This window comes from Strongylocentrotus purpuratus, unplaced genomic scaffold, assembly GCF_000002235.5.
Source record: "Strongylocentrotus purpuratus isolate Spur 01 unplaced genomic scaffold, Spur_5.0 spur5_scaffold_10, whole genome shotgun sequence".
Taxonomy (NCBI): domain Eukaryota; kingdom Metazoa; phylum Echinodermata; class Echinoidea; order Camarodonta; family Strongylocentrotidae; genus Strongylocentrotus; species Strongylocentrotus purpuratus.
In genome coordinates this window covers 17,495,010-17,518,628 of record NW_022145595.1, presented here as the reverse complement: position 1 = coordinate 17,518,628, position 23,619 = coordinate 17,495,010, and the positions used below count along the sequence as shown (strand labels likewise).

Sequence of the window (23,619 nt, the reverse complement as noted above, 5' to 3'; positions counted from 1 at the left end):
ATTTTTTTTAATTAAACATGTTATAAATCAAGGTACATGGATAGATAACTCGCTATTAAATAACCGTTTTGATGTAAAGAATCCGTTGTTTTTATTCAAAATGGAAAAATTAAAAAAAGCATTCCCGAAATCTGAATATTAAAGTACATTGAGACAACTTTAGATGTTATAAACGTTGAGTGTACTAAAGCGAAAAATTACTATGATTTAATGCTAGAAAGGAAAAAAGAGAAAATTGGTTTCCATTACTGGCAAAATATTTTAGGCCTACCAGAAACATTTGTTTGGAAAGATATATTTCAGTTCGACTTTAATAAGATAAGAGACAATAATATCAAACAATGCAATTTTAAATTAATTCATGGGATATTACCCTCTAAAGACAATATCTTTATATGGATATCGTACAGTCTAACGAATGTGAATTTGTCGTGAAAAAGAAACTATTGAACATTTTATATTTCGTTGCAAGACATTAAGAGTTTTCTGGAAAATTATCTAAAGAATGATATATTTCATCTTTAAAATAGAAATTGAAATTGATATGAAAATATTGTTGATTGGATATAAAATAATGTTTTTATAAATTATTCTCAACTGGTAATATACAAAAACTACGTAAAGCGGAACTTTGGGGAAGTACTAACCAATCCAAAGAGGTTAATAAATAATTTTATTTCATCATTAAAAAGTTATTTGAAATACAAAGAAAATATAAGATACTTCGATAATGAAGTTAAACAAGTATTAGAAATGTTAAAATTATCATTTTAAGAAATTATGTTGATTTTGTATGTAATTCATATGTTTAATTTTACTTGTTTTGTTAATAATATATTTGTATTTTGAAATGGAACAATAAATTCCCTCTGAAGAGGTAAAGAGATAAAAAAAAAAAAAATCAAAAAAAGTATTGTGTGGAATCCTGTCATCAATTTAGTGTATTTTTTTAACCATTCTTATTTTGTTGTAAATCTTCGTCCATGTTATGACCTCTTCCTTTGTGCCTTGTAATAAACTGAAGTTTATTCAACGTTTGTTATTATGTTTGCCTCTTTGTTTCTTTTCTCACCCACCCACCAAACCCAACCAACAGGAAACGTTTGTGTCTATATTCAAGAATTACGAAAGTAATCTTTGTAACAGTGAACTCTTTATTAACGTGATCCATTATTTTTGTTTCCTTTGAATGTTTTTCATTTCCCAAGTGGTATTCAATAACCGTTGAAACCACTGTAAGATGTACAACTGCCACCTCGTGATTGGAAAATGAGAGATTAAACTAATATCAGAAGGATGAATGCAAGCAGCGCGAGAAAAACCAGAATATAACAGCTACAGAGGTAAAACAAATCCACTTTCCATAAAAGTAGTTTATTGAGAGTAATAGTATTAATTACTGCAACAACATAATTCTAAATTATTGCGTGTGTAATGGTTATAGATAATGGTATCATTGGGAATATGTTGATGAATACTGCGCCGTCCTACCTAGTTCCTAAATGACAATTGCATTTGATTTTAATCGCAAAATTTAAAAGGACGAAACTACACATAAAGGAAAATAGTAAACTTTGTAAAATATATATTTAAGCCGTTTATGTCTGAGTAATAGCAATTTATGTGATTTAAAAACAATACACATTATGAAAAGTAAAAGAGCCCAGAAAAAGCTTCGATTTGGTTATTCGCTCATGCATACATTTGGAGAGATTTCGAAACAGCAGCTCTCTCCTCATGCGTCGATAAACTCGTTGTATTGAAGTTTACTGCCAAGCCTCAGCACTATAGAGAAAAAGAGACAAAAAGAAACGCCATCAACATTAATTATGTTTCTTTGGCTTTCTTTTCAACCCACCTCCACTATTTCTTGTCTCTGGGTCTGCCCATATGGAACAACCACAGTGTTACCACATAGTAAACCACACTGTGTACCACATAGTCAAATATAGTGTTGTACCACAGCGTGCTACCACATATGGGCCACATGTGATTTTGGAACATGTGGTAACGCTGTCGTGTACTATGTAGTGCGCACCACATAGTACACCACAGCGTTACCACATGTCCCTAACATCTCATGTAGCCCACACTGTGGCATCAACCACATAGTATACCACAGCATTACCACACTGTGGTACGCATCACATAGTACACCACAGCGTTACCACACGTCCCAAAATCACATGTGGCACCCATGTGGTAGCACGCTCAGGGACCAAACACATTATTACCACATAGTCTACCACAGTAATTCATACCACATTGTGGTTAATATGTGGCGCACCGTGTTAAATATGTACGACTATGTGGAAGACCACATGATCTGAAACCCCTCACTGTGAACATACTGTGATCGCATAGTTTGCACATAGGTAAATGTATACCACACTCTTATAAATATGTGTCACTCTGTGTTAAATATGACCGATTATGTGGTAAAGCAAACACCACACTGTGACAATACTTTGAGCACAGAGCTTTCACATAGTAAACACATATACCATGCACTGAGAGGCTCTAGTTGAAATTCTGGATAGAGGTGGCAGGAATAGCACTATTTTCTGAAGAGGAATCCATAATTTTAACTAGTGGTCTGAAATGCATGAATTGCATGATATATTTGTTTTATATTTTTCCAAGCAACCTTCGTACAAATAATAATAATAATAATAATAATAATAATAATAATAATAATTATGTTAACTGTCACTAAAGTAGTGAAGAGTGCAGTGAGAGCAGTAAGAGCAGCACGAACGACAGTACCGCGACCGTGACCGATAGCACATTGATCTTGATCGATCGCATATATATGACGTCATCCATGTTATAGTGCCATGGTATAGTAAGCAAATATTAATCGATTACGAGGGTAATGGTGCAAACTATCATCGCCGAGGTGATCTCGGGGCTACTATCATCAGCGAGGAATGATGGTAGCCCCGAGATCACTGAGGCAATGATAATTTGTATCCATTGCCCGAGTAAAGGAGGTTAATATTTGTTTTATATCCCTCATCGACAAAAGGTCTATTTAAAGTGAATTTTACATAACAATAGGAACTGATTATGCAGACAGTTTAGCTTCAGCTAGATTTTACAAAGCGCAACATGCATACATGTAATACAGTCGATGCGCGCTCATTTGACATTGACATTTACTTTGACATTTCGCGTAACCTACTTTGCTATGCGTATTCAGTGGGCAAGGGTGGGCAAGTGGGGTAGCTGCAAAACATTAATTTACAAAAGTACTATCTCAGGTAGATTGTACTTATCTATATTTTATCATGTGACCTCGTTTAGACCAATCAGATTGCAAGATTCTTAGTATGCGGGATATAATTTGCACTTTACCATGGATGACGTCACGGTTACACCATAGCAATGTTATGTTTGGTCACATGATGCTATGTTGACCAATCACCGAACAGGATATCATTGATCAAAAATATAATTAAAATATACCACACTGTGTAAAATGTGTGTCACTCTGTGTTAAATATGTCAGTTTATGTGAATAATATGTGGTAAACTACTGACGTGAACACATAATGCCCATATTGTGAATATAGTGTGGCAACACTGTGATTTTTCCATAAAGGTGGATCGCTCAATTATGATTATATTCCTATATTACTGTTATAATCAATACTATTGTTGTTATTTACCGCTTTGATTAGTATTATCATTTAAATCATTATTATAATTATTATTATTATTAACAATAACTATCCTTGCTTATATAGCGCCTAACACTTACTTTATCAGAAGACTCTAAGCGCTCTAAGCGATCTCCAATAATGCAGCATAATTACCCTGGCTTTTGCGTTCCAAGGAATAAATTCCTATTATTATTGTTATTATTAATATTATTATTATTATTATCATTGTTATCATTAATATTATCAATTTTCTTGTTATTATTATTATTATTATTATTATTATTATTTTCATTTCTATCATTACTATAAGTATTATCATGAAATAAATATCATTATTAATAAACCTTTTTAAGTTGCTTCCAAACAGTTTCATTCACAATGTAACTGCTTGACAATTACACAGGTATAAGTTTTAGAGGACTTACTGGTCATAAGTAGGATTTTCATGATCTCCAGCCTGGTCTGTTGAAGAGCTTACCTTCCTAATACAAGAAAACAAAAAAGCGACAAGAAGTTTGAAGAGGGAAAAAGAAAGTAATCATTATAATGATGATGAAGTACACGAACAAACGGGATACTGAAAATAGTTATGTGATGAAGTCCGATTGATCATTTGTATCATTTGCGGTAATTTCCTAAGAATTTCTAGCCTCGACACTGAACCCAACACTATACCTAAACTTAACGCTAATCTTAAACCTAAACCAAACGAACCTATTGCAATCCTTATATCTACCCCATACTTTTGGGGAAATGAATTCAGGAGCGATTGTCGCCCAGACATATGTCGGAGCACACTAGCGAAACCCTATACAAGAAACGAGTTACATGTGAAAACCCATATCTATAACACGAACAATATGGCAAAGACTTGTGAAAAGAAAATCAACTTCAGACAATATCAACGTAATCCCAATATGGTTTTTATTGGAAGTACAATAGAGTATAGAAATTGTCTTCAGTTGATTTTTATGAAGGTCTTTGCTACCATGATGGCCGTGCTTTTCTATGTGTGTTTGGCGCCAACGAGATATCTAACATACCCGCTCGACGGCGGACGTTTCTTTGGTCCGCAGATCACACTGACGATAAGCACGATCACAACGATCAGAATGACTGATCCCACAGATATTCCGATGACCGCGGGCGTCGAAAGAACTGTAGGGAAAGAGGAAATGATTTATTTAATTCTTGACTTAAACACTTAATACATGGATAAACTAGGTGCGATTAAGCAAGAAGAACTTAAGAAGTACGGATATTTATATTTTATTTGTAAAGATAAAGCATATGACAGAGTTCATGGTATTTCTTCTTAAAAAATGGATAAGGAAAATACAAATATTTATTAATGTAGAAGCCAGAATGGAATACCTGAAATCTAACATCTGAACAAGATGGTTATGGCCCTTTTAACATCGACCTGACTAAATTCTTACCTGGCCCAAGTGGCGTCCCTGATGTAGGGTCCTTCTCTCTGTTTGTAGTCAACTGCGGAGAAGTCTCAAACAAGGGCATGGTCATTGACATTGTCTGTCCGGATGCCTCACTGATGCAGGTCGGGATATCGCCATCACTCCATGTACCATCTGATTGGCAGGTTAAGTTGACCACGTGACTCATGTCGAAGCCGGCATCGCACACGAATCTAGCCACGCCCCCTGCCATGTAGGTCGTCACGATGGCACTTCCATTAGCAGGGGCGGGAAGAGTTGGGCAACTCACTGAAGATATGATCATTAAAACAAAATATTAACAAAGGAAAAACAGGTATAAAATTGTCACTAGGCATATGGAAAATGTCAAAACTAGGGCTCCGCAACACTGAATCAAACACTGGGTGAAAAACAATGCGTCTCGGTCTGTCCTGTGCATTTATTTATAACTGACCCTAGGGAATTAACGCTTTCTGTGCAGCCAGCAATACGCGGCGTTTTTCCTATGCGCGAATAGATTCCTTCAAACAGAATGATCTATGACATAGAAAACAGCGAACAATACAGATAATACGAGATGCACATAAGGAATCAAACCCGTATCAAGTGGTTTGCCGAGCGAGTGTGTTTTGAATGGCGGTATATATTTAAATCCCGTTGCATACGAGATGTTAGTTTGCTCACGGAAGAAAGCGTCAGTGACCGAACATTCCGTGATATGCTATGTGAAAGTGAAATCATAACCAAAGGGAATGCGAAATGAATAGTTCTAACTCTGCCTTGAACTACTGGTGAATTCCTATTTACTTTCAAAGACTTAGTTAGCGCAGGTAATAACGAAATGGACATAACGCCTCATGCGCATCGCGCGGCATAACAGAGACGCAATCTTGCGCTAGGTTGTCATAACCTTGCGTCATGGAGTTGCGTCTGTGCTAGAGGCTCTGACGTGTTCTGTTGATGTTTTATGCCGACGGATGAATGTGATTGGCCTAATAGAACGAGATTTTATGAGCAAGCGGTATGATATTAAGCAAATAATTACCGTTGGTGAAGGTGATGGAACAAACTATCACTTCCGAGGCGATGTGGATGTAGCTATCTCTCCGAAGCGAAGCTGAGGAAAGATAGCGTATACATTCAGATCGCCTGTGATAGTGATAGTTTGCCATCGCCTGAAACCAAAAGGTGATTATTTGCTTTATATTCCACATCGGAAACTTTTAACTTCTTCCGTCATTTTAGAACAATTCATCAATTAACAGCTAGCAAACGGTGTACGATAGTGCATGCAGTATGGTGGTGTGACCATATAGTTCGCGCGTGAGTCGTGACCAAAGTTTGCGTACTAACACCAAATGCACTTAAAGAGGAGAGTAATACGCAACGTATACAATTAAAGTGCGTTGCACTGTGTAGATAGTAATTATATCTCCAGTGAAAGTGCGTTGCACCGTGTAGATAGTACTACTATCTACACAGTGTAACGAACTTTTCTTCTCCCATCAGTGAAAGGCGAACTATCTTTCATCAGGTGATTTACTTTTGACCAATCGTAGAGCAAGATTCTTAGTATGTGGAATGTAATTTTAAATATACCGAACGATACTCTGTTGTCGACTGCCTGCTGATACTGCACGAGGGACTTCACGGAATTCTGGGCAAAACTCTGCGACCCCGTTGTCTGGTAGTCGAAGATACAGAACGGGTTCGTACCGCACACCTCTACCACTAGGCTTTGGTTGACAGAAGGGTTGGCGACAGGCTCAAAGACAGGAGTGTAAGTGCGGTCGGTATGAGATTCGTGGTCCTTGCCCGGTTCGTAATAGAACAACGATTCTACTGCATCGATTTCCCCTGTATTGATGCAAAAGAGAGTGACCAACAATGCAGACATTTATTCCTCTGCGACAGCTATACGTGTTCAAGATGAGAAACAAGGACGCTATGCAGGATAAAAGATTCCTGTAATATTTTGGGAGGGGTTGGTCTTGCATCCTCGAGGTATATTTATTTATTTATGTATTTTTTTTGTAGGGTGACTCCATCAGTATTAAGGCTAGGTTCTTTAAAAGGTGATAACATAATTTGTGGTCTGTTATATTCTTGTTTAAAGGATAGTTTGGAAGAAAAGCATACATGTAGTATTAAGAGTCCATACTAAAACGGGACTGCTAATTAAATGCCCTCAATCGTAAAATGACCAGAAATGGCTGACTTTTTTTCTCGAGCAAACAGTCAATGTGACAAGTGTGTGTAGTCCTAAAAACCCATTGAGGTGCGCAGTGCATGTGATGTCAGCAAGATTGAGTGGATTTCTTGAAAGTTTGATGATTCTAAAACATTATATAATAGACAACAATAAATCTATACTAAATAATCAAGTTTTTCCGAATGTGTAACATTTGAAAATGTAATACTATGACCAGGATTTAACTTTATCTTGAATTCCCTCATATTTTGATTGTTTAGGTGAATGATGAGTATTGTCAATATCACTTCGAAGTCAAAATGAAGGAAATATAATTGTAGACAAAATTGATATAAAGTGAGAGAAAAATATTGGAAGCACAAAATATGATCTTACATAGTAGACCGAACTGGTTGTGCAACTGCTCAGTAGTCAAATTAGGTGAGAGCAAAGATCCCTGAGGAGTGAGGAAATCGTCGCTGGCATTACCGTTCCACGTTCCCATCAGGCCTTGCGTCTGACCTCTGAAGGAGTCTGGAGCTACAAGAAGAATGCTCATGGCTCCCTCTGATGCTTTCAACGTCAGTCCTACCCCTCCGTTGAAAGCTACAATGATTCCATCTGAGGTAATGTTGCGACCAGTTACCGAGACCCCTATTAAAGCGAACAGAAGCAAAATGATGTATGCATAAGAACTCAATTATTTAAAATACATGTGTACCTGTTGTAAACATCAAACGATTGGTATCAAAATAAAAAAATAAATGTCAAAAACAGTGATTATAAAGCTCGGAGTTTCTTGCATCGAAACTACATCATAATTTCCAGCGGTGGGATATTCCTCAATACCAGGTTACTCGAAAATGGTCTCCTGGTCGCCTTCCTAATACTAAAACAGATAATAAACTGCTTTCTCAGCATCTTATTGATAGAAGAAGAAGGTAAAACTTCGGGGGGGGGGGGGTAAATAATATAATCCATACAATTCTTACCGCATGACGTAAACAAAAACAGTTTTGTTTATAGGCGTGTTATGATTCATAAACGGGAGGGATATTGTTTCTTTTTTTCTTCTAATACCTGAATATGACCATCGAGAAGCCTGATCAAAGTCAATCCTTGTGAAGTTTTGTCCATCCTCGGCTAGTCGGACATACGCATCAAGAACCCTGCGTTCATTCGTTTGAACATGAATTACGTCACTATCACCATATCGTGCTGCCATGGCAACAAACACAGTTGCATTAGTAACTCCTATAGCGGAAGATACAGTGTGAAGGAGTTTTTCATATGAACCTTCCCAAAATCTTCCCCTGAAAGAAATATGAATTTTCCTATAGAATGATGTGTAAGTGTACAGACATTTCAGAAAGATAACCAGTGACTTTTTTTTATATTTTGAACAGGATGAATGATCTGGCAATATTTTCATCATTTAGCATAGACTGAAGTGTTTCCACTCTTTAAACAAAAATGGTCAACAACAAAAACGGGTTGGGTTCCTCATCTTGTCTCATTTTTAGAACCCAAAAGAGTTCTTCCGAGTAACGTTTGTAATATGGCTCTCAAAGAACCTATTGAAGATGGTTCAATTAAGAACATCTGTTCTTAAATGCACCTCTCACGCAGGGTAGTTGAAAGAATCCTTAAAGAACCTGTGGTAAATTTCAAGAACTCGTTCAGAACAATATTCTGAGAGTGAAGTCTACGATAAGAAGAATACAATAACTAAGATCTTGTTTTTTAAATGCCTGTCAAAACATTGGTAATAGGGTTTCAAGAATAAAAATCTTATTGTATCTAACTAAACTCACATTCAGGCAAAACGATGTAAAATCGACGTAACAATTAAACTTTAACTGAAGACGGAAGACTAAACAAATAAATGGAAGATGTATTTTACCAACGAGAGGAGCCGCTCTTGCTTGTAAGATGAAGGTACCATTCAGTGCGTTCAGCATAGTAAATTCGCCATGACCGTTGAAGGTGTACGTGGTCGAGTCAAGAGTTGAAATATGTGGATCGCCATTGCCCAATGCTGTGATGTGACAAAGAAAGAGAGAGAGGAAGGGAGAGATAGATGGAGGGGGAGGGATGGAAGAAAACATTTAAATAAAAATAAATGGAAAAGGATCTTGGAAGGGTGTAAGGGATGAATTTCTAAGCAGTAATTGATGTATTGAAGGTCACTAAACATGAACTTAAAGTTTTGCGCTCTAACATACAATATGAAGTGCATTGGTGAAAAACAGGATGGGCGCCTGCGTGTGTGTGTGTGTGTGTGTGTGTTTGTGTGTGAGAGGGGGAATAAGATACACTACTCGAACCATTTGTCACCAATTTCGTGATTTTCATTGTTCATATTCGTCGGCATGAAACTATCGTGATTTTAACGTTCTTTGTAATTAAGTAACATAATCGACGTTCAGATATGAAGTGGTAAAGCGTGATACGGTGCGGTTGTCATGTTCCTTGCGCGCAGTTGCCATTTATTTACTCGTTATAAAGAAAAACGCGGCGGCTTGCCGCGTCATATCTTAACATGTTTACACAAATTAAAATTCCAAATATGCATGACTATGTATAACGGTTGAATGGTAATAATGGTAATTGGGAGAACCTATTTAGGTTCAATTAGCTTTCCCAAAGTCGATGAAATAGGCATACCTGGAGGAGGCGGTACATAGTTGTTGCAAGTTTGAGAAGGCCGTTGCAATCCAAAGATATTGCACTCGGAATTCTGTGGTCCACCGTAAGTACAGCAGTATGTCCACGGCAAGATGTCGACGAGAAAGTGCGACAGATACGGAACCTGAATATTTGATTGAACTCATATGATATTATTCATAACTTTCACAGAATAATGAACGAGTAAAGCGTGAAAAGAAACAAAGGAGATGTTAAATCATAATTGACAACAAAATTCTCAAAATCGCTCCTTCAAGTGCTGTTGACTTTCTCTTTCGTTGGAAATGAGTAAAAAAAAAAAATCGCTGACTAATACAAAAGGTCGATTTTCTCGTCGATATATTCTTTCGCAAGTAATTCTTTGAGACAATTTTCTCTTTGAAATAATAAGCCATTCTCTCATTTCCTTTCTCAGAGGTTTTGATTGTTTATTTAAATTAATTTTAGATGACCAGTTCATTAACAATACGAATCGAACACTTACTTCACCTGCACACACCCACTTGCACACACTTGCACATTTTTCTTCTTTTTTCTTTTATTAATTTCTTTCCACTTTTTATTCAGATACTTTCTGAACAAAATCTTTATGTGTGACTCTCTATTCCCCTACATTCTCCTTAAACAGCGCCATGTACCCCCTCCCCTTCCCGGCTGCTATCGACTCAAGCTTCCTTGCTTATGATAGTTGGCCTCTGCATTTATCTTGATTATTTTTTTACTTACCTCCATACTTTCAAGCTTTCAATTATGCATTTTTTTTTTGTTATATTTTATTTTGTGTGTATTAAGTAAATCAATTATATTATATACTATTATTGTTATTTGAATGTTTTATATTTGATTTATCAATAAATGCAGAAACATCTGCTAAAAAATAAATATATATACCTTTACAACATTTGTGACAACTCTTATTGGGTTTTGAAAGCTGTTGAGTAGGTTTATATTTCCTTACATTTCTTTACAATTATCCAAACTTATACTGTACATGTATCTCAAAGCATTCGCTATGATTAAGCTGAGGCATGCCGACTGCCATTGTTAAAAACTTACCCCCAACAAAGGAATTAATGAACGAAGGATGAAGTTTTATCAATATATCAGTCAATTGAATCCGCATTGGCGTTTATATCTAAAGCTATGGTCACAACTCAGACCTGCGACTTTTTGGGGTTGTGACCATAGCTTTAAGCCAGTGAATTTTGCAAAAAAATCCAAAACGGTGGAAAGCAATTGGGACCTTTGATTTTAAGTTACGTAACCATTATTCTCTAATTTCCTTTCGCATTGTATTTTTTTCCACGAGATTTATTAAAGCTTTTGTTGAGGTAATTTGTTTCGATGTATATGTATGTATCGATGTGTGTGGAGTCGTTAGGTGCTGTATACGGTAGTGCAGATGATCAACTGAAGCTCTAAGAAAGAAAAAAATCATCTTGGTAATTTCCATTCATTTCCCAGTGCTTACTTTTTGTCTCTCCCTTTCTCTCTCTCTCTCTCTCTCTCAAATCAAATCATTACCCGATAAAATCCCAGGGTTGAAATTTTCTAAACCAATTTCTTTTTGCACGGAGGGTCACTAATTGTTCTATTTTTGCGTATTTTCTTGAAGCCCAAGCAGAACTTAAAAATATGTGTGTGAGTGCATGTGTTCATCCGAAGGAATGGTGTGTGTGGTAGACTTGCTCTATACTTTACTGTGCATACCACTCCTTCGCTCTTCTTCCATCTTTTTAAAACAGAGTCACACCAAATACATATTCATACAAAAAGAATCATACCTTCTTAGGTTCTCCATATGGGGTGACGCCACCATGGTGGTATCGATGGCTGTAGCCCCCTCCCTGACTATCAAAGACATTGATGATCATTCCATCAAAACCATAGCAGCACTCTTGTCCCCCTCCTAGTGAGCTGAAAAAACAAAGCAAAAGTTGACATTTATTTTTTTTTCCCAAAAGACATCCATCTTCGAAGCTTCCAGACACGTCCTATTGTATTTTGTATGAACAAAAATTAATATTTTAAAGTGAAAATTGTAAAAATTGCCGTATTTAAAAAGTTAAATAATTTCAATATCGATTATCTTATTGGCATCTTTGAACACTTATAACCTTGAGCAAAGCATATTATCTTCATGGCTACCTCTTAAAGGTAGGCTTTACTACTTCAGCAAGAAGGGATTAGACCGCCCAGCGAGCCAGCGAGGTCACTGTGACAGGTGGCTATCTCATTAACTCAGCTCTCATTTAACATAAGAAAAAGAGGATCATGGGGGACCAACAGGCACCGATTGGGGAAGTTTTCTATATAGAGGGAGCAAGTAGCTACAAGTAGGACAGTGTGCCTTTAAACCAGAGGTTTAATGACTGGTCGGTAGTACGCGGACGTCTAATGTGATTTAAATTATCGTGTGGGTTTCCTAATGTTACAAATAGAGTTTGTAGAAGCTAACTCTTCCACATTAGTGATTAAAATAAAGTACCTCGGTGTGTCGGCTCGTACGCAGTGTATCGCCCCAGGTTTATGGATGCAGTTGCTAGGCGACAAGATGTCAATATCACACAGCGGATGCGGACTAAATCTCCCTATGTCGATCTGGGCCTGGTCAAGTGTACATGGGCACGGATGTGTGACGGACAGAAAGGAAAGATCAGACCGAATTTCTTTTCCAATCCAATCATTGCACCAAAATGTTACGTCATCGCCGTTGTGCCACTGCAGAACATGGACCTTGCTCCAGAGGGCAGCATGTGTAGAACTAAAAGAAAATAAGTAAATAAAGAATAGGGAACTAAGGAAATACATTTAGACATTGCTCAAATGGCATATACCAAGAACACATCAACACTATTGGTCTACATAAGGTAACATGACAATATATGCATGGCATTTTCTTGGCATGATGGTAAAAACTATTGTTTACATGTATGTAAAAGTTCTTTTTTAATACTGAGCTGATGTCATGGATCTAGACATACCGGTTCAATCAGCCTTGTGACGTAGATCAATGCGAAGCGCTTATGCCCATCAAGGTGCAAGCAGAAAATTGTGGGAAAATTATTAAAATAAATTTGGATAAGTCAAATTATACTTGACCTACCAGTATTGCCTATGTGGGATACAAAGCGAATTACAGCCTTCTTTTACTAATGTGTAAACTATCATCGCCTAAGTGATCTCAGGCATGTAAGGTACTATACAATCTTCCCTCGTGATCAGCCCAAAGATCACCTCTGGGACAATGGTTCGTCGGACTCAAAAGAATCTATGAATATTTAATTATTTATATTAATCATCAAGAACGATAGATGAACTCAGACTACATTTTAGGTGCAATATCACACATTTGCTTTCATTCTTACTCCTCCGCTTGACCTCCAGATTCCAGGACGCCAATAACACCGACGTCGAAATGGATCTCAATGGCAGGTAACCCTGAAACGCTGTAGTGACCGAGATGGTAGTTAATACTTTGTGCCACTATGATCAGAGGTCCACTAAACTCCACGTCATTGTCTTCTTGGTAGCCGTAGACAACGATGTCAACCTCGTCCACGCTTTCGAGGGCATCTGTGTTCCATGTGATCTCGAAGTTGGACTCTCTTTGGTGGCTTTCCGTTACCGAGGAAAATACATTGTCAGGAACGTCCTCGACACTGACTAGTGGGCAAAAAGAAAAGTTCATCGTTTAGATAATCTGGGCATGGTTTCACAAAATTGTCAGAAATACGAGTTCGTCGACATCCTTTTGAAGCGTCTACAGTGTGTATTACAATGAACCCGCGTTTCAATGGGATGTCGGCGAACTTGGACTTCCGACATTTTCGTGAACGATGCCCAGTTACATAAACATGATAATGAAGCAACCTATTTATCTGTCATGCTTCTGCTTAAGTCACTCTCTACTCCCAACCTCCAATCAAAGCACTGTATGTCTATGCTGTAGCCCTTCTTTTTATTATCTACATGCTTACAATAAAATAATCTCAATCTGAATAATGTGTAGATGGTTATAGCTTTAAATGAAAGACGATGTTTTTATGAGCGTACTAATTGTGAAAAATCCTGTAAAATCGAACGTGACTCCATCGTCTAGAGACACGCGCAGGGAAATCCGTCCAACTTTATAGAAAGTCGGCGAAACGCACAGGGCGATCTCGTCTTCCAGAAGCCTTCCAGAAGTCTCGATTCCGTCGAAGTCACAGATAATCAGGTTGGTTGAATTGAAGCATGGTCCGTTGATAAGAACCTGAGTTCCACCAAGCATTGAACCGACCAATGGGAACAGGGAAATTGCACCTGTTAGAACGAAAACAAACCTGTGGTAAACAAAGTGGAATAAACAAGGGCGTGGCATATTAATATTACGCACTTCGGTATTTATATGTACGCTCTCTCTCGCAATGCCTTAAAGAAGTTCACGCCGGAAAGCCACACACACTCACTCACGCACGCACGTTCTCCTACACAAATTCATTCGTCTATGCACCAGGTTGTGAATTATTAATGAAAAGATGGATGAAAAAAATATTTTCGGTACATTCTAATTGACCGAAGGAAAGTGGTTTATTTGGACCCATTTTATGATACGTTAACAGATCCTGATTATTCAAAATTTAAAAAAAATTGACGAAGCAGAAGTATCACAGAATACACAGAATATATCAAAGGGAATAGGAAATGTTTTTTATGAAAAGAAACACGTGAGTCATATCTAACTCTTAACAATGTATTGAGGTCTGGTGTGAAGCCGTCCGATAAAAAGGACACAATTGAGTTCATAGAATGGTTGAGTCAGGGAGAAAATGTGGTAGAAGGGGTACAGAAGAGTGGATTGAGATGCATGGGTCATGAGTTGAGAGAAGAGGACGAGGAGCCTGTGAAAAGAGTGTGGGATCTGGAAGTAGATGGCATGAGAGGAGAAGGAAGACCGAAGATTTCTTGGAAAGAAATGATGAAGACAGAAAGCAGTACGGTTGGTCTACAGAGGAAGTTTGCTCGAGACAAGAAGAAGAGGAGAGAAGGAGTGCCATCATGACCCGAAAGTCGGTAACCTCTTTTTGGAGGGAAAATGCTGATGATGATGATGCTGATGGTTGCAACAACAAGTGCGAGAATAGTAATTGTTTACATACCAGAGGTGGTACATTCTAGTCCTTCAATGTTTGAGTTGTCCGTTCTAAACACCCATCTTCCGGGTACACCGATGTTCGATGTCGTTTCGATATCGACGACGACCGCTGTCTGAGATCCAGGGACACTATAAGAGGTCACTCCGTCACCAGCGTTGAATCCAACCTAGGAGGCAAACATGTGACCTTTGAAGCAATAAGTCTGAACACATGTAACTTGAGACGGGATTAAGTAATTTCTTTATTCGTCTCATTCCATGTCTTATTGCTTTGTCCAGTGTTGATGTTTTTTTTAAAGAGTAAAAGTCTTGAGAGTTCTTTTGCCGATTTATTAGTTGATGCGATACTTGATTGATATATTTTTGACGTTAAGCTAGATGGAAATATACCAGACGAATCGAGCATCTTTTTCATATTATGGATCGAGATCTACAGTAGCTTTTACATTTTCCTCTTGTTGTGTGAAACTCCTCCTTATGACAAAGTGGAGTTCGAGTTAACGATTACACACGATTGGGTGTGAAATGTGCTTGTCAGAATAACTGCACATCCCAGTACAATAAGGTTTAGAATGTGATTGCCAGAGAATTTATGTGTGGCACTCTAATAATGTAACAGGTGTCACTAAAGAAATGAGCGACAATCGAATGAAATATTTACCAATGCAAAATTCTTCTAAGTCCAAGTCACTACAATGGAACCATAAGGCACTGAACCAAAAGATCGTCCGAAATTAAGACTATAGTATTACAGTCTCAACCGAAATGACCAACACCAAAATGACAACAGACCCTACCAAAAATTACATTACACCGAATGGTTGAGAATTGGACATTCTGAACTCGATCGGCTTGGAGTCGGTTTGGCGGTGTGACTGGATGATGTAAATAAATGGGAGGGGCTACTGCAATACATGAGCTCGTTACCGCATTTATAAGCGTGTATCACTTTTATAAGAAGAGGGAGCTTCGACCCAAACGATGTAATAATTTACCTGAGCGGGGGTTCCACCAAGACCAGTACCACTATCACCACCACTGGCAGTTCCCGTTGTCCAGTTGATATCACCGTAATTAAAGATGGCGAAGGAATAGCGACCATCCGTCACCATCACAGCTTGAAAGGAATTTCTCTGAACAATGATACAAACATGTTATCAAAACCTATAGTATGACATTAATATGAAACGGTTTTGTTTAATGAATAAATCCATACAACAAAACGGGTAAAGCGGGTGAATGAAAGTGACCCGCAAATTTAAATACTTTTGAATAGTGGAAAACATGAACGGACCAATTTGAAATTAAAAAAAATAAAAAAATTGATATAAACGTTCATTTACCAAATTGCGTTACTAGTCAAAAAGTGTTTTACACATTTTCAAAGGTGACATTTGGATGGTTTCTAGGAGGTTTGCATTAGGCTCAAATACCTGATGTAATTCCTTTATCGTGTATGCAAATTGGCCGACACTATACTTTCAAAATGGTCGAATGTCATCTAGTAATTGTAAGACCCCGTAGCATGCATGCTGGGGTTAGTGGTAAAGATAATATTCTCATTGAAAGTAGTCAGGGCACTTGTTTGGGTAAATTATATTACCTTATCATGAAACAGTTCCTGAAAGCCATGTTAAGATGGCGACAAATGATAAATGAATAGGGAAGCGGCGAAAAACCTCTTTCCATATCTCTCGCATTAAAGAATGAAACAGTCTGCCTGATGACCTAAACAAAATAGTATAACTCTTTCTAGGTTTCGAAGGTTATCTAAAACGTACCTACTTGAAAGACTGACATAGTTTTTATTTGCATCTTAGTAATTTCTTATTCTGAAATGCTTTTTGACCACTAAGGACCTACTCGTCAGTGTGCCTGCTGTGTATAGGCCTGTGTGTGTATGTGGGTGTGCGTGTGCGTGTGTGTGTGTGTGTGTGTGTAAGAGAGTATTTATATGTTCTATATTATGTAGCTTAGTATTTTCATCCATTGTATAATCATACGTAACATTCTTTTTACTGTAAATGTATGTATTTTGTTGACTATAGGGCCCCGCTCACAAGCTTAGCTTCTAAAGGGGTCCTAAAACCATTCAGTTTATGATGTAATCAATTTAGAATATGTTGATTGATGTACTATTACCAGTCTCTTTTTTATGTAACAGATTATATTATGCTTTGTGTGGTTTTGAATAAAATGAACTGAACTGAACTGAACTGAAAAACAGTGTACTTACGATGGAGGTATCAGAAGCACCGAAGAAAGCCACTCTGTCCCAGGTCGCGATGTACATCCATGACGACATAAAGTCTCTCATTTCAACAAATGATGCTCGTATAATTCCATCGGCTTCGAGGAACATGCCGTCGTTTTGGGCGAATCGTAAGACCTGTCGATAGGATAGAGTCCCGCCATTACGCGTGTCGATATCAGCCCAGAATGGGGTCAAAAGTCGTCGGCCATCAGCGAGTGGAAACGGTACGGAGGTATATTGACTAACTCCCGCCAAGAAAGAGATGACACCGTTATTGTTGACCTGCATCAACATTTATATGTAAGCGATTGGTAATAAAATTAAGTGTAAAAGAGGGGGGAGGGCTGGTGATATTATAGAGAGAATGGGAAGGAAAGTACAAACACGAAAACAAATGGGAAACAGATAGAGAAAGTTGTTTTATTCTACCCAATAACTTGGCGCAAATGAGATTTGGCAGTCTTGAAAAGATTGTCTGATGTTCAGTCAAGCATGGAGAGATTCAAATGAAAATGGTACCTAAATGTACTGGGGGATAACTCTATCAAGACATATCATGATGAAACCCATGATCAAATATTCATACTTCAAACTATACAACTTTTAAAAAGTGGGACATTTTTTCTGACTCACTCTGTACATAGTACATCGATAGTGTTAAGATGATCAATACAAATTTACTTTATTTATTCCAAAAAATATGTCATAACATCCTATGTTCGATAAACGTTTACAAACTTGATGTCACGTAACGGCCGGGTACAACTAAGTTTTGTGTTCCGTTAAGCTACGAGGGACTTACAAACAGACTGGTGTGGTCGTGATCGAAGAAAGGAAAGGCGACGGAAATTGGTAGCTCTTCTGTGGAACCGTCATCGTTGGCGGGTAGGAATTCGTCCCCTTCATTCAATCCAAATGGGAAAAACAGACCTGAAAATGATAAGAATAAGGGCGAATTATTATAATACTAATATCAATATCAATACTAATCATAATAATAATGATGATAATAATAACAATAATTTATTTAATTATTTTAATTGATTTATTTATGTAATTTCATTGATTTGTAAGGTGCCATTACGACCGATATTGTTTGTTTTTTTCTTAGATGACCCGGATGCTGATAAGGCACAATGAAAGAAGAAATATAAATCTTCAATTCATTACTTAATTTATAAATGTGCGCGAGCGAAGCGTGCGCGCTTTGGGAGTACATTTGAGAAAAAGATTGCCCCTAGTCCCATTAAATTAGGGCCAGTTATTAGGATGGTTATGACAAAACATATTGTTCTGGGGTGGTAAGAACATTTCGTCGTAACATATACAGTAATCGTGTATCAGTCCTTTAAGATAAATGACATTTGGTGTTGTACATGCAGCTCGAATTATCTTAAAAGCTCTGGCTTTGTCTTAACCTAAACATTATTTAACGAAGGGCACTTAATTATCTTGGCTTTCTATCAAGTTCAGAAGAACATTAGGTTTAACAAGAGGATAGGTCGGAAGATGCCTCTTTGAGAGCACGATTATATTTCTAAGATGGGCAAAGTTCGTTCTAATGAAATCTGGGTCATTGTGCCCCTGTCACCGACTCCACTGCCTTTTACTATTGTGTAGAAAATTTTCCTGCTACTACACAAAGCAGCTCCGATTCATAGTCTAAATGAGCCCAATAGGGCGTAATTTTTGGAGTCATACAAAAGGGCAATAATATCAAAAGTAACGAGGGGGAACTTATCATTATTTAAAACTTTGAAAGAGTCACTTATTCATTCATTTCGTTTATTTCCATTTCCAATAAAATAAATAAAGTACATTGGATTGCATTGTACATAATAAAACAATAAAACTTAACAATATATATTTGTAATTGGTCCACAGTGTACAACAAGCATATAAAACAGGTTGGTCATGGAGGGGACTGATGAAAAGCTGGGCTTGTAGATTGCAGTCCCCTCATTGTACAATGGGGCACTTATGGGGCACTTATTGTGCAATGGGCATTCATAATAAGGGAATTAAGGGCACTTATCAGAAGGGAGACGGTACATATTAAAACGCAACAGAGATAACTGTAAAAGTAAAAGGAGCATTTCCCAGAACAAAAAAGGGGCATTGCTCATACCCAAAAAGTCATTTATCAGAGGCGAAAAAGGGTCTTTTATAAGGAAGGGAAAGGGACGCTTTTTACAAAATCGGGATAAGAGGCACTTTTCTTAGAATAAAAAGTGGCACTTGAGGCTTATTCTAAAGTATGGGGGCACTTTACCCCTAGCAGTTCCCCCCCCCCCCTCCCCCCTCTCACCGGGGCGACGCCTCTGCATTAGTGATTATTAAATTTAGAACATGGGGGCAATATATGGTTATGGCAAAATAATTATTGTTATGCAAGTTTATATCTCCAACCTATAACACGAGGCATCATCTTGTTATTTTCTTTCATTTGACACCTCATGAAATAATAAAATGAGGTTCTGTTAAAAATTCGTATTAAAAATCCTTTATTATTGGGTTAAATGGCGGCCATTTGTTATCAGTAGGTTGAGTTTGGGGGTAGTGAAGTACACTGAACACATTGATAACAACCTTTGAAAACATTCCATGCCTCAAAAACTTGATTAGCCCCCCCCCCCCCCCCCCCCCCCCCCCCCCCCGGGTAGATGAAAGGTTCCTTCAGCAAACCTGTTTGTAGAAGTTATCGCAAAGAGGACAGATACAAATATTGACGTAGAATGTGTTGTTTGGTTGTTATGACATATATGTTTATTTTACTTTGAAATCAAAAATGAAAATATTACTAATCAATAAACATAATGCTTTTAGGGAGATATAGGGGGAAACCATTTGTTTATTGCGACAGAATATCAAGCCCCGTTTACACTACAATTCCCCAAGTTGCGACGTTTACTAGCCGATTATACCCTGGCACACCAGTGAGAATAATACTAGATATATAAACAAAACATTATATTAACTGTAAAGCTTGGCCACACCACCAAACCCACTTCACATCCACTCCATAATACGGTCAACTCTTGGTTATTGGTGGTAATGTGATGCCTCAATCATACCAACGAGCCCGTTGGTATGACTTATCTAATAATGTTCATTATTACTTATGTGGTTTTTAAAAAAGCCAGAAAAGAGGGAGAGAGAGGAGGAAAAAAAAGAGGGATGGGGGGGGATGAAATTTGTGTGATAGACAAAAATAAATTTTGTTAGCCTTCAAAAGACAAGAACACAAGCCTTAGTATTATACGAAAAATATATATGGGAAAAGTTGGATATAAATAATTGTATGATCTTACTTTGATCTGCCTCTGATTTCTGAGGTACATCGCAGATGATAGCCAAGCAGACGAAAATAGCAAATGGTTTTTTCCAATTCATCCTAGAGAGTTACAAGTCTGTCAATTATTTCAGAATCCGTCCAATATCTCTTGTAGTTATCCTCGAAATTTAGCGTCTTTCTTCTTCTTCTTCTTCTTTTTCTTCTTCTCCTTTCGTTTGTGCTATGTTGATCGTCGCCTGTCTTTCTCTGATTGTCTTGTTGCTCAGCTTCCTGATTTCTCTTTTTTCAAGTTCTTTCCACTCACTAGTCCACAGCATGGAATGTTCTCACTGTGTACCGTTCTCAATTCGTTGCTTTACGGACGAGCGCGCCAGAATATCTACAAGAAAACTGCGCAAGCATACACATCCTGGTTAAATGATTATCTTGACAATAAATTCAATCCCTATACAAACAACCGCAAAGACAAACATACAAGATGTTACTGTATTACAGATTGGTCACGTACTTTGATTTTGATTTTTATCAAGAATTACAATGTAATTTCGTGTAAAAATATTCCAGTCAGAGAAGATAATTATGTTTTCTGCATTATCTACTTAATGATTTATTTCCACGGTGTGGATTTACGAGGTTAATGATGTCCAAAGATTGAAACGTAATAACAAGTGTTCGGATCAAACACCAATTATCATGATAACTGTATGATAAGCGAATGCATGTGGACTTTGCGTCATTATTTGAGGGAATGTCTATACGGATATCTGATGTAGAGATAGTAGTAGACTAGCCAATCATAATTGGAGGTAATACGTGGCATCGATGCTATAACCTTTGCAACAACACAAAAATAAGCAATAATGTGACGGTAGTAGCCGATGCAGTCAGGCGCGGATCCACGGAGGGGGTGGGGCGACGGACTCGAAACCCCCTTTGGACTATATATATATATATATATATATATAACTGAGTGCACTACCACCCCCCCCCCCCCCCTCCCCAACTACTAACCGAAAATGTCGATCTGCGCGATTTTCACATTTACTGGGGCAAAAACGAAAAATAAATTATGCTCACATTATGCATCACACTATTGTCAATACCGAGCAAAATGTTGGCAAAGATAATTATTACCCGTATCAAAGATGCTGTTGACCAAAGTCTCAGAAGGAAACAAGCAGGTTTTCAGAAGGGAAAAGGGTGCACTGACCAGATATTTGCACTACGTAATACCATAGAGCAATGTACAGAATGGCAGAGGAAACTTTATATTAGTTTTGTTGACTTTGAAAAAGCAATCGATAGCATCCACCGAAACAGCCTTTGGAGAATACTACGCAAATATGGGATACCAGTGCAACTAGTTCTTGTAATTTTCACATGACTAGTAGGAAAAAGTAACCATAAGTTCCAAGTGAAGACTGGAGATAGGCAAGGATGTGTCATGTCAGCACTGCTCTTCAATATCGCCATAGACTGGGTGATGAGGCAGGCAACTGAAGACCAAAAAAGAGGCATATTATATGGACCCTCTTTTCTATATTTGAGGACCTCGACTTTGCAGATGATCTCGCTCTATTTCCACACACCCACCAGCATATGCAAGAAAAAACATCCAGACTCAGTGATTTTGCCCAGAAAATTGGCTTGAAGATCAGCCAAAAGAAAACAGAGGTGATGACTCTGAAAATCTCAAACACTTTACCAATACAAGCAAACGGGGAAGACCTACCTATAACTGAGGAGTTAACTTACCTGGGCAGTACTGTCAGGCACGATGGAGGCGCAGGCAAAGACATTAAGAACCGTTTTAATAAAGTCAGAAATGCATTCAGAATACTCAACAATATATGGAGATCACAGCAGTACAGCATCAAGACCAAGCTAAAGTTGTATCAGAGCCGTGTGCTTTCCACTCTTCGGTACGGCTCTGAATGTTGGAGAATGACAAAATACGACCTCAATAAGCTGTCGGTCTTCCACACAAAGAGCCTGAGAAGAATATGTCGCATTTTCTGGCCGAACACCATTTCAAAAGAAGCACTGTATGCCCAATGCCATCAAGACATCATGGAGAACATCATCATGAGCAGAAGGTGGAGATGGATCGGACATGTAATGAAAAAGGACATAGATGACATCACACGAACAGCCCCAACTGGACACCAGAAGGCGATAGAAGGAGGGGACGTCCTTCAAACAATTGGAGAAGAACTTTGGAAGGGGAGAACCATCCAAAGACTGGCCCAGTATCGGAAGGAGTGGAAGACTTTTGTTGCTGCCCTATGTGCCAGGAGGTATAATGGGCAGTAAGTAAGTAAATAGGGGTCGATGCCATGCAAGTAGTAACTCGTATTACAAATATTTTTGCTCAAAATTTGAAAGTAGAAAACTAGGCTTTTTGATTTTTTGATCACAAAAGTATTATCTGATATTAAAAGGAATTTTAATTGATGTAATTTTTATCATGAGTTTGAGGTAATTAACCTTTTTAATAAACAATTGAAAGTGGAATACTACACAAGTAATTTTGTATGATGAAATGAATCATGAAACTGTGATTTACTTCGAATAAGGGGGTTATAAAAAACTACCTATATTTGAACATCAAAATAATACAACATAAATCTGACGACTGAAGCATTTTTCTTGATTCAACATATGACATATTTTGTCATGCCAGACATTATTTTAAAAAAGTCATTTTAAATTAACCTAAAAGAATTGATGTCTTTTTACGGGATGCGCATTTTGAGTGAAAAGCACACTGTACATGCCAGTTACGATGATGACGACGACGATGATAATAAAAAACATGGAGACTCTCCCTCCTCATTATCTGATTGTTTTTTCTTCTTTTTTTGTTCTCTCTATCTCTCTCTCTCTCTCCCTCACTCCTCTTTCTCTCTTATGACCTATTTCGCTATCAAACTGATGGCCACATGTCACCTCC

General features: G+C 37.7%; 1 protein-coding gene across 1 annotated transcript; it reads right to left on the bottom strand.

Moving 5' to 3' along the window:
* Positions 1–1,610: 1,610 nt before the first annotated feature.
* Positions 1,611–20,984, bottom strand: LOC105436866 (sushi domain-containing protein 2-like). Its single transcript, XM_030979660.1, has 18 exons — positions 20,683–20,984; positions 18,174–18,301; positions 17,354–17,653; positions 16,113–16,250; positions 15,122–15,284; positions 14,037–14,285; positions 13,349–13,646; positions 12,469–12,744; positions 11,765–11,897; positions 9,960–10,104; positions 9,196–9,330; positions 8,373–8,546; positions 7,689–7,946; positions 6,701–6,958; positions 5,105–5,389; positions 4,709–4,823; positions 4,091–4,147; positions 1,611–1,785 (listed from the first exon to the last, which is right to left on the bottom strand). The coding sequence occupies exons 1-18, from the start codon at positions 20,762–20,764 to the stop codon at positions 1,767–1,769; spliced, it is 3,213 nt and encodes a 1,070-aa protein (XP_030835520.1). The 5' UTR covers positions 20,765–20,984; the 3' UTR covers positions 1,611–1,766.
* Between the last annotated feature and the right edge of the window lie 2,635 nt (positions 20,985–23,619).

Excerpts from the sequence above, each read along its gene's own strand:
- LOC105436866 (XM_030979660.1), bottom strand. The coding sequence starts at position 20,764 with ATGAATTGGAAAAAACCATTTGCTATTTTCGTCTGCTTGGCTATCATC. Across the intron at positions 9,331-9,959 it reads CTATGTACCGCCTCCTCCAG|CATTGGGCAATGGCGATCCA; the intron begins GTATGCCTATTT and ends GTCACATCACAG. Across the intron at positions 4,148-4,708 it reads AAACGTCCGCCGTCGAGCGG|GAAGGTAAGCTCTTCAACAG; the intron begins GTATGTTAGATA and ends TTCTTGTATTAG.